At 37.7% G+C, this 16,791-nt stretch overlaps 2 protein-coding genes across 2 annotated transcripts in view; one reads left to right on the forward strand and one right to left on the reverse strand.

Annotated features, from left to right (window-relative positions):
- The window catches only part of LOC120432170 (protein MAK16 homolog), a 37,497-nt gene extending 33,410 nt beyond the window's left edge, over positions 1 to 4,087 (forward strand). The window contains exon 3 of the mRNA XM_039597310.2: positions 3,756 to 4,087. Coding sequence (XP_039453244.1) covers positions 3,756 to 3,935 — 180 coding nt within the window. The 3' untranslated portion in view covers positions 3,936 to 4,087. The remainder of the gene's footprint in view (positions 1 to 3,755) is intronic.
- Positions 4,088 to 4,360: 273 nt separating this feature from the next.
- LOC120432215 (enhancer of rudimentary homolog) lies at positions 4,361 to 15,112 on the reverse strand. Its single transcript, XM_039597379.2, has 3 exons — positions 14,910 to 15,112; positions 14,517 to 14,775; positions 4,361 to 4,907 (listed from the first exon to the last, which is right to left on the reverse strand). Exons 2-3 carry the CDS (start codon positions 14,703 to 14,705, stop codon positions 4,785 to 4,787), a joined length of 312 nt encoding a protein of 103 aa, XP_039453313.1. The 5' UTR covers positions 14,706 to 14,775; positions 14,910 to 15,112; the 3' UTR covers positions 4,361 to 4,784.
- Positions 15,113 to 16,791: the final 1,679 nt, after the last annotated feature.

A 16,791-nucleotide genomic window follows, 5' to 3' on the forward strand; every position in this document is an offset into this window, starting at 1 on the left:
GTGACGGGACAACGCTTCCATATACCCCCTTTTCAAATGTCCTGTATAATTTTATACCTACAGAATCAGCTTTTGTCAATAAGAGGGCTTATAAAAGGGTCATTTCACTATAAAATACCGTTTAGATTGATTAAATATCTGCAGTCCTTTCATTAATTTGAGCTATTATTTAAAAAAGTTGGGAAAATTAAAAAATTCCAGCGTTTATACATTTTACAACATCTGCTCACAGATATATTTAGAATAGGAACTTTGGTGTGGAAATATGTTTTTTGTTTGGTTCAAATTGTTGGAAAACATGGAAAATTATCAGAACCATCCAAAGTTTAACTTGAAAAAATGACTACTTGGTAAACAAGTGCTAAGAATCGGTCAATTGCGCTTTTCAATAACGTAAAAAAAGATTATTTCTTCCCGTTTTTTGTAATATTCCGGTTCATGCGCGAGGCGCGTCGAAAAACCTGGTTTTTAATTTCAAAAAAATCATATCTCGGAATCCTGTTAATGAACTCCTCCCATTTTTGAGTATGTTACGTAAAATTTCCCGAGGAATTCGATAAAAATATTTTCAGACAAAGGCTCTTTGGTCAAAACGCCATTTTGTGTTTTTATACTATTTTTTTCAAATGTTTTGTTTTACTGTACATTTCACAAGCATTCAAAATATTTAAAATACTGTTTCAATCATGTTAACAATGCACAGTAGTCTAAATCACAAAATTAAATGGAAAATTGATTTTCCGAACAATGGTTAAGTTTTGGAGCTTTGGTGTCTTCAGAAGAGTTGTTGTCTTCGACAAAGTTGCTTGGATTGGCAAGCCCAACAACTTTTTAGATGACGAAATAATTCCCAAAAATACTCCTTAAAAGTTAGATTTTCAAAATCAGCCTATTCGTGAACCACCCTAATTTTGAACCAAACCAAAGTTGCCTTTTTCTGGAAATTGATTTCTTGTTATAAGAAAATAATTTAAAAATCGGCAAAAAATTAGTGTACCTATCATTTTATTTTCTGAATAGTCCTCATCAATACCGATAACTTTGCCAAAAACACCAAACCGATCAGTAAATTCCTTCAAAATGTACAGATTTTCTAAAAAATAATTACTTACCATTTCTGTATTGACAGCTGCCAACATTGTATGGAGACTTGTATGGGTGAACCAATGACACAAAATGGCTTTTTTGGTCATAGGGAAGGCCCCCACAAAGTTTGAGCCAAATCAGCACTGCTATAAAGTGGGGATTTTTCTAATATATTTTTGTATTTTTTTTGAAATTATACATTAATTATTTTAGGATAGTATTTTAAGTCATTTTCATCGAAATTCACGACACGCGGTTTTGAAATTTCATATAAACTTCATATAAATCGTCGGGACGATAACGATAATCTATCGTTATCGTTATTTCGATAAATCTATCGGCGATAATCTTATCGCCAATAACAGACGACAGCTCAATTTTAAAATCTTTCTAAAATAGACTAATTCAACCATATCCTGTTCAATTTTTAATGCTTTCTCAAGTAAAAAAAAATCACAAAGTACAGTCCAGACTCGATTATCCGATGGCCTTGGCAAAATTTCACTTCGGATAATCGAATCACCATTTTTTTTTCGTTGTCTTATTTATGATTGTTGAGCTTGAAGAAGACCCCTAAACTATTCTAAAGTGATTCCGAATTTTTAAATCCAAGATGGCGGTCAAAATGGCGATGATAGATGCATTTTTTTTAATTTAATAGGCAATCAAACATTCAAATTTCACTAAAACTAGGTCGTTGAATTTGGATTTGATGGTAAAAACAAGAAAATTGAAAAAAAACGAAACAAAAATTTTTTGGTTCGTGATTCGACTATCCGAAGTCCCATATTAACCTTCGGATAATCGAGTCTGGACTGTACCGTATGTTTTCGAAAGTACTCAAATGTTCATCATTTGCATTATGGGTATCTAACGAAGCGAAATATGGGGATGGCGTCGCTATTTTTAGAACACGTTTTCCACTTTTTCTCATCGAAACCGACTACTTTATCGACTTCATTTTGCTGGGCGAGATAGGACGCCGTCTATTTTTAGACGATGACTCAGCACTTTTCCACTCTTGCACTTAAAAAAACCAGGTGGCAGCACGATGTAACGCCACGTCCCTATTTTGTATGCTTTTACGCTTTATTAACACTTGTAGCCCCAACGGGGTCAAAAAAGTTGGAAATGCATTTTCACCGGCTCATACAACCCTTGGAAAAAAAGTTGGAAATGCCTTTTTTATTATAACTTATAACGTCTAGCATCTGTTTTGGATCTACCTTGTTGGAGGTGATTCTTGACATTCTTCCGGATCGAATGCAACAAGAATCATCCAAATCGGTTGAGTTTTCGCCGAAATACAGCCGGTTGAAGTTGCATTTCCAACTTTTTTGACCCCGTTGGGGCTACAAGTGTTTAAGTTTTTTTTTGGAAAATACTAAAATTATCACAAGATGCCGTATTTTTTGAAAATACTAAAAAATTTTTTTGATACCCATGTTACAAATTATTGAAATTTGAGAATTATCAAAAAATTACTATATTATGTGAAAATTTTAGTGTTTTGTAAAAAAAAGTGGAAATGCATTGAAAATTTCGCTTTGTTTAATAACCATATTGAGGAATATGATAATTTTAATTATTTTGAAAACTACGGAATTTTGTGAAAATTCGAGTTTTTTTCTATGAAAAAAGTTCAATAATGTGGAAATGTGTAACATAATTCGCTTCATTCGCTTCAAATGGCAAATTTTGAAAATTTTAGCGTTTAAAAAAAATGCATTGAAAACTTCGCTTTGTTTGATACCCATATTGCAAAATATGCAAATTTAAGTACTTTCGAAAAATACGGTAATTTGTGAACAATTTTGAGTATTTATAATTTGAAACTTAGGCCGTTGCAAATATTTTTTGAAGTTTATGTCCCTCGACTCTGGTCGGGGTCGAGGGGGGGGGGGCAAAAAAATAAAAAAATATAAAAATTGAAATTACAAGCCATGGTCTCAACATTTGAATGAAAAAAGTGTTTTAAAATGCATTTTACACCTGCCCAGTTGTTTTGCAATCATTAGTGTTCAAAATATGAAAGTATTGAAGAGATTTTTTTTTCGCAAAAATTGAAAATATTTTTGATCGATCCCAGACATGCTAAATATGATTTTGAATGCAGAAAAATGCATTTCTAATTGTTTTCAGTTGGTTAGACTTCTATTTCCTTTGAAATTTTGAAGTTTTTTGAAAAAATATTTTTTTTGCCCCCTGATTTTTCAGACCGATTTTGAAGGGGGGGGGGGGCGACATAAGCTTTGAAAAATATTTGCAACGGCCTTACTACATTTAAAAAAATATATTCTTAGGGAAAGCATTAAAAATTTAACATGATAAGGTTAAATTAAGTCGATTAAAGATTTAAAAAATGAGTTGTCCATTCTCGGCGACAATTTTTGTTGGTCAGTGTAATTCGCCGACGTGCCGTTCGAGCATCAGTGCTGTGGAGTGGACTTGATAATTCAGTACTATGCATTATAATGGTCAATTCTGCCACACTCCATACAGCACCTCGTATCTTTGAACAAATTATGCAGAAACGACGTTTTTTTTACTCATCCTTCAACGGTGCCAAAAGTGGACTTTAAATGTTTTTTCAAAAATGATCTATTTGTTCTTTCTATTTCTCAACGAAATTAACATTCTTTCTCTGTTTTTACTCCCTCTCTTCCCAGGACATCGCTCCCAAGGTCACGCCCCGCCTTCCGAAGAAGCCGAAGGCCGCCAAGGACACCGCGAAGCCATCCACCAGCACCAGCACCAAGAAATCGAAACCGAAGAAGCTCCGCAAGCCCCACCTCGAGATCGAGTATGAGGTGGAAACCGGGCCAGCGCGGAGTCGGGTACATCAGTGAGGTACCGGGAATGTTACGATTTAAGGAAGGATTCTTAGATTTTTTTTTCAAGAGAACACTGTTAAAAAGTGTTGCATCAAGTGCTGAAAGAAAAAATGGTTGAAAATTATTCTACGATTAGAACGAATACAGATTTAAAAAAGCACAAATTTATTTTGTTTGAGATTTTTCTTGTCCCTTGAATTTGAAACCACAAAAACAGCTCAATTTTCAGTGACTTCAACGTTCGCTTTGAGGCAATCAACTCCGTAATCAATTTCCAACAAGTCACGTTTAGCGTTTACTTTTCGCGTGTGCTCGTCAACTTTTCAGTTTAGAACATGTTTAGCTTTGTCATCATCTGTCTTCAAATCTTCTCTAAGGTTAAAACGGTAGTGATATTGCAGCAAATTGAAATCGCGTCAACGACCAATTACAGAAGTTTGTTTTATCGATCATTATTTTTATTTGATTTTATTACTTTGTTTTCGCTGGCTCGCCTTACACTTCATGGCGGGAAAATCTTATCATTTAAAATTAATCTGTAAATTAAATACACAAAAGCGTCTGTCTTTCGCACTCTTCTTCCTTTCCCCCAAGTCGCGGTTTCGTAGTTTGTAATGTTTCAATTAGAAGAATTCTGGCTCCATTTCCCCCCTCTCTCATTTCATTTATTTTTACTCAGAATTAAAAGAAACAAAAACAGGATAGCATTATTTCTTTGTTGTATGAGTAGAAGATTCAAAGTTAATTGAAAGACAATTGAAAAAAAAAATCTTGTCGGTTTGTCGTCCTCGTCGTCGTCTATTCGTCCGTTTAGTAGTAGATTTGAGAGTGTGTGTAGGTTGGTTTGTTGGTAGGTGGGCGGATTTACGGGGTGGTTCCGGCCGCTTGCCGCAGCAGCACGTAAATCTTCTCCTTTATCCACTCCTTGTTGTACGGCGCGTACGTGTTGGTCGACTTTTGGTACACGAGGCAGCTCAGGTCCGCGAGCTGGAAAGAAGGAAAGAAAGGGAGAATGTTTCAGTAGAAGTGGGGGAGTCAGTTTCGATTATGCAACACAGAAGGTATTGTTTTGATTCGCAACATGAGGAGTTGATCGTTGTGGATGATCCTCCAAATTGAAACGTAGCAGAATGGGGTTTTATATTTCCACCCCTTAACCCTGAATTGCTATGTTAGAAAAAAAAAACAACAGATTTTTAAAGGTTTGCTCAGATGCTTTTTCTAAACTTGGTCGTAGAAGGCGTAGATTGCGATATAAAATGTTTGTGTCTTCGACAAAGTTGCTTAAATTGGCAAACCCAACAGCTTTCTACAAAACAAAAAAATCCCCTAAACCCTAAACTTTTCGGAAAATCCACTTTTCACTTAAATTTGCAAACTGTACCACAGATGTGTTTTGAATTTTGAAATTTAAGATAAATTTGGCCCGCCCCCTCCTTTAAAATTTGGTCCAAAAAATCAGGGGAAAAAAAATGTCTTTTCTAAAAAAAAAACAAAATTTTAATGAAAATAAAAGTCAAATCAACTGAAAACCATCTAAAATGCATTTTTCTGCATTGATAATCATATTTAGCATGTTTGGGCCGGATTAAAAATATTTTGATCTTTTATGAAATTACAATGTTCAGCACCGCAAAAACTTTTTTTTTTTGTAAAAAAACAAAATTTTCGTCAATACTTTGGTATTTTGGAAACTAATGATTGCAAAACAACTGGGCAGGTGTAAAATGCATTTTTTCAATTCAAATCAATTGGTGTTTATTAGAATTTAATAGTTCTGCACTGCCGCATGTCAAATTTGTCCTACCCATAAGGCTTCGTGTTAGAATTTCACGAAAAAGTGTATTTCCTGCAGTTTTCTAGAAGAAAGTACTAAATTTTATTGGTTTTTCTGATAGATTACATGATTTCGAACCAAACTGCATCATTACCTCAAAATTGACGAAATTACATATGGGACGGACTAGCTAGGGAAAATAAATTTTGAGAAAAAACTCGAGACTTTAGTCAGAGTCGAGGGACAAAAAATATTTGCAACGGCCTTACAGACTTTTTAAGATTTTTTACGTTTTTGAACCTTTTCACGTTGTGTATCGTCTTTCATATGATAAAAAAAACGTTACTTAATCCACCAGAAGGTGGTTGCTGCCTTCCTCCTAAAAGCCTTGCAACCACACACTACGAAAGTTTTGGCTAACGTACTTAGTAAAGACATTATACATCTGAGTGCTGCCATCTATGATAAATTTATTGAACGATTTGAAAGCGCAGTGTTTGTGTGCGTGCACTGAGCGGAAAGTTCCGACAGCCTTTCGCCGGAGCTTTCAAATTATGTAAATAATGACCCTTTTTATTATCAACCAAAACAGTTTTTCGAACATAACTTTTAATGTACTGCACCAAACCGGATGAAATTTAAAAAAGTCTTAAAGAACCTGAAGATGAATCTAAAAACAAAAACCCGGACAAAATCGGTCAAGCCAGTTCCGAGAAAAGTGAGTGAGAAAAAAAAATTCTACGTCCATCCACACGCACAGACATTTGCTCAGAATTTGATTCTGAGCCGATATGTATACGTAAAGGTATATCTTGGAGGCTTATTTAAAAAGTTTAATTTCTGAGTGATTTTATAGCCTTGCCTCAGTGAGGTGAGGAAGGCAAAAACACAGGAAAATGCATTTTAAATTGTTTTTAGTTGATTTGATTTCCATTTCCATAATATTTTTTCTTGCCACCTGATTTTTCGAGGACCCGGGCAGTCGGGAATAACAAAATTCATGCCATTTCAATAACAAATACTGTTAAAATAACAAAAAGTGTTATGGAATCTTCTAGAAAAAACAAAACCATTTTTTCATAAGAGTTTTTTTTTCTGTTTGAGTATTAAGACATGGAATCCTGATTACAAGGACTATTGTAGCGTGTTACCCATTTTTACTGTTATTAAGCATTTTTAGATCTATAACACAGTTCCTATTGAGAGGAAAAGTGCTGTTCCATCCAGATGCTGTAAACTCCATTCCTTGTGCCTTATGCGCTATGTATCGCTAGAACCGCGGTGATTTTTTTCATGTCATTTTTCAAGCTCTTCCCAGCAGCTATTATTTGCCGCGCGGGGTCTTGTAAAGACAATTGTCTTTTTGCGGCGCTACTTTTGCGGTGTTCCCTTTGCTCTGATCTGGACAATGCAACTGGACTGCAGTGCAATACCGATCGGCTGGGCATTATTTACATGCGAAGACACGAGGAAAGTATTTTGGGAAGAGGCGCAAAGGAATATCCCAAGATTGATCACATGCTAGAAGAGCACGTGAAGCAACCGTTTTATACTCATACGGTTGCTGCTACCTCTGAACTTAAACCTAAGGCTGCCACCCTGAGAAGAACCCATGACTTTCCGCTTATGAGGCGAAACCCGTTACCATTCGGCCACAAGAGGTTGGCTGCATAAGAGTTTAATAACAGTTTATGTTATCATTTCACAATTTGTTATTTGGTCTGATATTGGTTTAGAGCCAAAAAAACTTAGGAATAACATTTTTTGTTATGGAAGAATACCTCCAACTGTTATTGGGATGGTTGGAATAAGTGTTAAAATCAAGGGGATGATGTAAGAAGAACATTCACAATTCCGCATACTTTATTGCAAGATGCTTTAAGCAAACACCGAAAATTTGGTTGAAATTTTAAATAAACAAAAAATGCCGTAAATCTTTTTATTTTATCTGTTTTCGATAAGAAGCCGAATAATTGAATCATTTTATAGTCGATAGATATTTTTTGTTGATAAAAATATACATGTCTTGCCTAATTTGTGTTTACCAATATCAGTGTCTTGAGTTAGTGTATCTTTTGCTCTTTGGTCTGACAGGGGGATTGGCAGCCAAACCCGCTTTGGTCTGACAGCTTTATGCTGGATCATGGTCTGACCACGCGGGGGATTGGCAGCCACACCACCTTGGATAAAATAATAACAAAGATTTTTTTCGAACAATAACTAAAAATGTTATAAGTCTGTTATAACAATAACAATCCAATAACAAAAAAAAATCATAACGACGAATAACAAATCTTGTTATAAATAACATAAAATGTTATTGGCCTAGTATTTTCAAATATCAATATATTCCCAAGTTATTTCCGTCTGCTCGGACCGACAACCCTGGAGGGCGCGCAAACTGTCCAACATATTTGCAACAACCTTAGATTGTGTTTAAAAAAATGTCCTCCAGAATTTTGAAAAAAAAAATCACCACGTAGTTTATGGATGGTTCCTAAACAGGTCCCAACGGTCCCAGCACCAAAAACGATCTAATAAAAATATGCAAAATATATTTATTAAAATTAAATTCGATTTTCAAGCTGCAACCTGTTATTTTTAACCTTCCTTGGTTTTAAAATAAATTAACCATAAGCAGGGTGACCACTCGAATCCCGTTTTCAAATTTCAGACTTTTTTCAGACTTTTCTGGATCCTCAGTAAAATGTATTTCTTATCTATTGAATGATCTCAAATTAAAAAAAAAAAACTCTTTGAAGCCAATATCAAACGATCAAACGACAATATAACGAACATAATATCTAAATCCAGAGTTTTTTTTTTTGAAAAGGACTTATAAGCTATTGTCTTTTATATGTTTCTGGACCTAATCAAAAAAACTCTGGAAATAATTAAATCTAGCTAATGACAGTTTTAGTAACAATAGAATCTAAAGAATGTATTCGAAAAAAAAACATCAAAAATGAAAGCACTTTTACATCGTTTAAACTTAAAAAGAAAAAGCGGATGGTAAAAATGTAAAGATAACTGGATTTAATATTGTATTCCTAATTTTATATTTTTGTTTATCAATTAAAAATCTAGTTTGATAAGACTGATTACCCCTATTTATTCATAAATGGTTTGATGAATCTATATTCTTCCAAGTTTTCAAAACGTTTTCTTTTATCATAAAAAAATTGATTTTATACGATATTTAACCCATACTCACAAAAAAGTTTAAGTGAATCAAAAAATGTGTATATTTGATACGACTTAATGGTTTAAACATTGAACAATATTTACAACAATCTTTTTTTTTCGAATCTAGACTTTTTTTAAATAGGTCCTATACATATATGAAACACAAAAGCTTATTGGACCTTTTCAAAAACAACTCCAGAAATATTCAAGCTATGTGACAAAATGAAAAGGAATCGTAGCGCTGGCCAATTATTTTGAAATTAAACGCAAACGTAAATAAAAATCTTTTGATTCTTTAAAAAATATTATGAAAATCTGAATCAAATGTATGCTATCATAAGCATCCAATATTTATTAGGATTTTTAAAGTCTTTTTTTAATCTTTCATTCTCAAATAGATTGAATTCAGTAACAACATTTCAAAAGGGCGAAACCCACGATCCTGCCATTTCGGGAAAATCAACATTCTTAATTTTGCAATTCCGATCAATTCCTATTTCCACAAAAAAGCATGAAAACCATCAATTTTGTCAAAACGTAATTTTTCAATTCAATTCATGTTTATTTCTTGTACTTAGCATAATACATTTTGTTTTAACTTATAAACTAGTGTAGAGTTATGGAGATCCTTGCAGCTACAGCATTATCAGTAATCATTGGATTAAACTAATTTGTTTTACTTGGTGAGATTTAACGAAAGCAGAAAAATTCAACTACAAAAAAACTGCTAAAATTGCTAATAGGTGGATAGATGGAAGAGAAACTTAGAGCTATATCACAGAGGGATAAATGTCAGATTTATTCGGACGTCGAAAATCTAGCTCACATCGTGGTTTTCAGACCTAGGCAGTCCCCAGGTACTTCGCCATCAGCTCTTGCAGCGCACAGAACTGCTCAAGCTTAGATTGGCAGGAACTGAGACGGCTAAACATATCCCTCGCCAGCGAGAGAAATTCTGTGAGGGTGAAGAGGCCACCATCACTCGTGTTGTCCGGAGCCGGACCGTTTCCGTTGGCCGCCACGCTGGCGTAAGTGCGGCTAAATCCTGGCGGGTTCGGGTTACCGGTCGAGGGACGACCAGTCGAAGTCCTAAGAGGCTGTTGCGTCGCTGGGGTTTTCCGCTTCTCCAGCGCCTCAAGGTACGTCTTCCGCGCGGTGCACCCGCGGTAGTTTGCCGTGTGATTGCCATCGCAGTTCGCACACTTTACTTTTTCCTTCTGCTGCTCAGCGGTCTTATCCTTGCCCAGGAACTCCTTCCGGGGAAGCGCACAGCTCGCCGTGAGGTGAGCGTCACCACACTTGACGCATTTTGGCGCCAAGGTACAAAACCGGGACCCGTGTCCGAAGCGTTGACACCGGTGGCATTGTGCTGCGTCAGTCGGCCGCTTGGTGAAGTACCTCCACCCGACCAGAAAACCTTCAACAGCCTTCACTTTGCGGAGATCTTGGATTTTCACCGATCCCCGGTCGAAGTACAACAGCCACAGGAAATGATTCCCTGTGACTGTTTTCTTGCGCGAGAGCACCTTGGCCTCTCGAGGGTTAACGTTTTGCTCTTTGAGGGACTTTTTGAGCTCCTCCGGCGTGCTTGGTATGTTGTACCCGCTCAGCACTACTTTGACTGCCGATTGGTCAGCCGGCTCGTGCGTGTAGTAAGGAATGCCAGCTTTCGCCAACGCTTCCATCGATTTCTCAAACATTGGTCGACCAAAGGTGTAAACCTTGACCGACGTTCTGAGAATTCGCATCGCAAATTCGCAATCACCATCCATCAAAACTTTATCAATTTTTGCAGCAGGAAGGTCGAGAACACTGATGGGTGGGTTGCGCTTTAGCTTCGGCGTGGTTTTACCTTGCGCTGGTATTGGTGTGTTAGTTGACGATTGTTTATCATCGTCTCCTTCATCGTCGTCATCGTTGTCGGACAATAGCTCGAAATCGTTTGAGGTTGGAACTGTTAACGTGGAAGTTCCCGGGTTGCTGGTGGATTGACCACCTCCAGATTGCTGCTGCTGCTTGTTCCGGTTGGCCATCTGCCTGGTCACGATCGAGCTCGGAACGGTGACGCTCGAAGTTGACTTACTCGAATCAACTGTCGCCGTAAGTACGATGCTGGGGCGTCTTGGGTCGGGCGAGGAGGACTTCTTGGTGCGGTGTAAAGAACCATTCTGGCCGCGTCCCCGAAGTGAACTCGAGTTGCCACGGCCACGACCGTTCTTTCCCATCGCGGGGAAGTTAACTCGCGGGTAATATGTTACACTTTAACCGTGAAAACGAACGATATTCGCGGAGCACCAAAACACTTGCTGTTGGTAGCTGCAGTGTTACCAGCTCGATCGTCAAAACGTAATAGAAAATAGCAATAATTTCATCATAGAGAGCAATTTGAAATTAATTAAGGTGTTTTTGCTATTAAAAATTGAGAAAAACAAATTACGCCTTTTTGAAGAGCGTGCCTCCATTTTAGCCCCACCGTATTCGCCACCCACTCAACCAAAACAACGGTTTAGCCCGTCAGGTTACGCCGCAAAGCAAAAGTAAACAACAGATTCGCCCTTTTGTTTTTTGTTCATTTTTCGGGTTTTTTAAGAAAAAAAGTGGTGAAACAACTATTTAATCATTGTGAAACGTTACAGTCAGTGATAATACAGTGATATTTGCAACCTCAGTAATAAAAAAAATTGGTCTAGAAAGCCTTCAGAAGGAGTCCGATTCAGGCCAAGAATCGTTGAGCCAGGATACACCGTAAGTAGCAAGTTGGTTTGACGATGTGGTCTATATTGAAGTGACGTTCCTTGGGGTGTCCCCGCCGGAAGTGGGAGACATGGCACCTGACGACTAGGCCACCCTGCGACACCATCCTGCCTTCTCTATCTTTGCATAGCTTCAATGGTTACGGAGGCGATGATTTTGTACGGCATTCCTCCTAAACCTCCCTACACTAACTTTTTGTCCTGCAACTGCTAGACCCAGAATCCCCGGATGTTCCAAGAACCGGTAAATTATGGACCTTCATATCTAGATTGTGAATCCAGACCAGATCCGATACTACAATAATTGAAATTTAAAAGTTATGTATTTAGGATCATACAAATCTGTGTTTGTTGTGGAATTGTGGTCAGAGACATCAGAAACATACATTTTGATCCATTTTGAGGATTGTCAGGTTAAAATTCACTAAATTATAACGAAAATTTGGTGTTTCTAAATATACGTCGGAACTTGCAGAAAACACTACATTCGCCCCTCGTGATTGGATGAAAACACAAGGGCGGAAACTCAATTTGGTTTGTTTTGATTGATGTTGTTGATTAGACCTTTTGTTTTTGCCTTCCTCACCTTACTGAGGAAAGGCTATAAAATCACTCGAAAAATGAACTTCTTAATTTGACAACCTAGACCCACCTTCACGTATACATATTGACTCAGAATCATGTTCTGGGCAAATGTCTGTGTGGATGTGTGTAGGTGGGTGGACAAAAAATTGTCACTCGATTATCTCCGGACTGGATGAACGGATTTTGACCGTATTAGTCTCATTCGATCCGTCTTGGGGTCCCATAGGTCTCTATTTAAAATCAGCAAGTTTAGTAAAGTACTTCAAAAGTTATGCTAAAAAAACAATTTTGGCGTATGTCCGGAAGATTGTAAAAAGGGTGGTTTTTGCAAGAAAACCTATGATGTTATACATTTTCAGAAAGGTATTGAAAAGACCTTTGCAATGAGCCCAAAACATTGAAGATCTGACAACCCTATCAAAAGTTATTAGCACTTAAGTGTTATTTATACACATTTTGGAGGCCGGATCTCAGATATTTCAATAAAAACAATGTCCGGGTCCATCATGCGACCCATCGTTAGTTAGATAATCGGAAGACCTTTCAAATGAGCCTAAAACATCGAGGATCTGACAACCCTATCAAAAGTTATTAGCACTTAAGTATTATTTATACACTTTTTGGAGGCCGGATCTCAGATATTTCAATGAAAATGATTTCCGGGTCCATCATGCGACCTGTCGTTAGTTAGATAATCGAAAGACCTTTCAAATTAACCTAAAACATCGAGGATCTGACAACCCTATCAAAAGTTACTAGCACTTAAGTGTTATTTATACACTTTTTGGAGGCCGGATCTCATGTATGTATTTCAATGAAAATGATTTCCGGGTACATCATGCGACCTGTCGTTAGTTAGATAATCGAAAGGTCTTCAAAACATCGAGAATCTGACAACCCTATCAAAAATTATTAGCACTTAAGTGTTATTTATATTGTTGGATACGTTTTTTATCAGACCTTGCCGATGAGCCAGAAATATTGAAGGTCTGCGAACCCTATCAAAAGAAATGAGTGATAAAGTTGATTTGTTAAACATATTAAGGGGGAATGTTGCTATTTTTACTGAACGTATTGACTTTATGAACATGAGGAAGGCACCAACCACCTTAAGGTGGATTAAGTAAGGTTTTTGCTTGTAAAACTACGTATTTTCGGAATTTTGTGATGATGGAGGGTGTTTTAGGATCAGTGTTGTTCGCTTTATATGATTCTGACAAAAACTCAGTTTGTTTACATCTGAGGGTTTCGCCCTATTGAAAAGTTGTTACTGAATTAGTGAAAGGAAGCTTAAACTTATTTGAAAATTGCACAAAATATTACAAAATAATTCAAGAGATAAAACATAATTTTTCTAGCAGGTATGCTTGGTATTCCCGACTTATCCTCAATTTTTGTAAAAAAAAAAGACAAATTCCCGAATTTTCCCGATTTCTCGACTTGAGTGGCCACCCAGCATAAGGTATTGGCCCAAACTTTAAAAAATCGTCAAATATTCAGTTTTTTGACTTCTCTGGGTCTCAAGTGTAACAGCAGAAGAACAGGTAATTAAAAATCATTAAAGGAATAACTTAAATTATACAGTACTTATTCGGTAACATAAAAAAAAAGTTACTTAAATTTGTGCCCAGAGCTTATTTGGGCATACTTCCTTTAATTTTTTCTTGAAATTTAACAAAAAAAAAACGTTTTTCGAGTTTTAGAATTCCTTTAAAGTCTAATGGATATTCTAGCAACGAGTTGTGCAAAAGGAGGGAAAAACGTCTCAACAACCTTCGTTGCACACACTCGCGTCAGCTGATAACTTGTAGATGTACTTCATCATCAGCTCACTGAGAGCTTGAATTTTTCTACCTTGTTCCGACAGGAACGGAAGGAAACGCTGTGGCATCTCTCCAGAAGGAGTTAAAGGTAACGTCAGCTCGTCCTGGAGGAATATCGCTCTCAGAAGCGGCCAATCTAGCGTTTTGGGTAACTCACCACACATAACCTTCGGATTCCTAGAAATGAGCAGAAACTTGCAACAGAGACCACAAAAGACCCGGTGATTGCTTTGCTTTTTGTAGCAACAAGACTAAAACTCAATTTGCCCCATGTGTCGCGATTCGCCCGAGATGACGGCAAGCAAAAAGCCAATCGATTTTTTTGTTTGTTCCCTGTTCAAGCGTTGCAGAGCTATTTGCATTAATTATCCTGATTGAATTGAGAAGACACTCTGTGTGTTTTTCGTAGTATCTTTACGAAATCGACCTGTGTTGTTGTTGTTATCCTAAAACCCCACACCACCCTCCTCACCTGATCAACAAAATCAAACAGCTGGCTAATGTCGTAGGTGATGGTGGGCGTGTTCGGGTTGCGCCGCTTCAGGTGCTCCTCGTAGATCTTGCACACGCCCTCCATGCACTCGTTTACGCTCTCGTAGTCGCTGTACGTTCGCGTCTCCGGATTCCGGGCCGGCTGAACGAGCAGAATCGTGTGCGACATCTTGTTTACTTTCCCTTTCTTGCTTATCAAAATCTGGTTCGTTAGTTGATACGTTCCACCGGTGCAATTTCTAAAACGAGTAAAAGATCCGGTTAAATCCGCGTTCCGGAACCACTCTCGAGCTTCTTCTTCTTTTGTTTTTGGTTAGAATAAAATTCGTCGTCGGTCGGCCATCGTCGAAAAACCTAAGCCGATCAAACTCACCCAAACAAAATCCACCCAATTCGACCGGAATTAACACCTTTCCTGCGGCAATACTGATTGGTTTCCTTGAGGGATGGTCAAGCGAACACTTTTAACGCTAAATTGTGGTGCTTTGGTGCGATTTAACCCGGAATAAACAACCCGAAAAACAGTTCCAACTATTTTTCAAAAGCAAATTCGCGTTCTCTTTGCTCTCTGTCTGATGTCTGGTTTGACAGCTCGACGACGTCGGCAGAGAACAGCGCTGCCAAGCGACAGAGGAGAAAACTAAACACAGCAGTTTGTGTCATTTTGAACTGGCCTGTTTGGAGTTTTGTGTTAAACTGACCCAGTCGGCGGTGTTTTTAAAATAATATAGAAAAGATTTTTTTTGTACCCGCAGAAAAATAAGGCATGTATTTAGGTATGTTTGAATCAACAAAATATTTTGTTCATTCGACAAACATAATTTTTTGAATCAACGCTAAACGTCAAAGCAATTTTTTCAAACAATAAAAAAGCAATTCTCTCAGATTTCGGTCATTTTGCATCATTAGTTTGTTCATATAATTTTCCTTACAAATTTGGCAGTTCTCTATACAAAAATGATGTATGAAAATTCAAAAATCTGTATCTTATGAAGGAATTTTTAGATCGATTTGGTGTCTTGGGCAAAGTTACAGGTATGGATAAGGACTACACTGAAAAAAAGTGATACACGGTAAAAAATTGTGATTTTTAATATTGCTTATTGCGAGATAAAATCACGTTTCTCCTTCGCTGTGAGTGACAGGAGATTATTACCGCCTAACTACCGCAGTGTATAAAACTGCAAGTTGAACTGAAATTCTGCGTTTATTTGGTTGTCAACTGGGTATGTTTTGAATATTTTCCAAAAAGTCAGCTGAAAACTCAAGGCAACCTTTGACAACAGCCAAAATTTTGTTCTGCGGTTGTCATGCGGCTGTCATGCGACCATTATCTTGCGGTCGTATCACCGCGCGTGAACTCTAATTATTGACGCCCGCAGTAATATAACTCTTTGTCAATAAAACTTGATTTTTTTTTTTTTTTTTTAGTCTTGGTTTTATTTTGTTGAATTTATAAAATATTTACATTATTGATTCACGTTTCAGTGATCATGGCAAATTCAAGTCCACTAATATCGATTCTACCTTCTGCATTATTGATGAAACTAATGTACGTCACAAATAATTTAAGAATCTTGTTTCTAATCACTGGTCCGATGTTTCTCAGCGCTGGTCGCAAAAGTTCTTCGAAGGTTAATCGTCGCCATCCATTGAGAACCGCGGCAACATTCTGCTGTAGAAGCTGCCACGCTGCACGAACACGATTACATTCGCTAAACTTGTGTTGAAGAGTCTCCACTGGCGAATTGCAATGTGTGCAGTATCCTCCGTCTACTCGCTGCATCACATGTAGTAGACGTCGGTGCTCGGTCTTCTCATTTACGAAACGGTAAAGCTCGCTTCGCTGAGAGGAAGAGAGCCGTTTCGAGGCGATGTTTCTCCAGATTCTCTGCCAGTCAGCTGTCGGGGTGTTCCGCTCAACCCTTGGTCGATCGGTCAACTCCAGATAATGTTGGTGGATGAGGTCAGAAGAGGGACGATCTTGAAGTTGAGCAGGTAACCGTGGGAGGTTCTGGAGCAGCGATTTAAGGCATGAGCAGTCAGGCACAACGGGACGTGGTTGCGTTGGGTTTTCTGGGAACACGATCGATTTGTAGAACGGCATGCAGTCAATCTCGTTGAGATGACGATTGATGAGCAGCGCCTTACATTTCATCGCCGGCAGTTGTAGTTTTAATCCCCCTTTTTCGATGTGTCGTGCGAGCTGTTGAATTGGGATGCGAGCTGGTAACCGTCTCCAGAGAAAGCTACCC

This window comes from Culex pipiens, chromosome 1 (assembly GCF_016801865.2).
Source record: "Culex pipiens pallens isolate TS chromosome 1, TS_CPP_V2, whole genome shotgun sequence".
NCBI classification, from domain to species: Eukaryota; Metazoa; Arthropoda; class Insecta; order Diptera; family Culicidae; genus Culex; species Culex pipiens.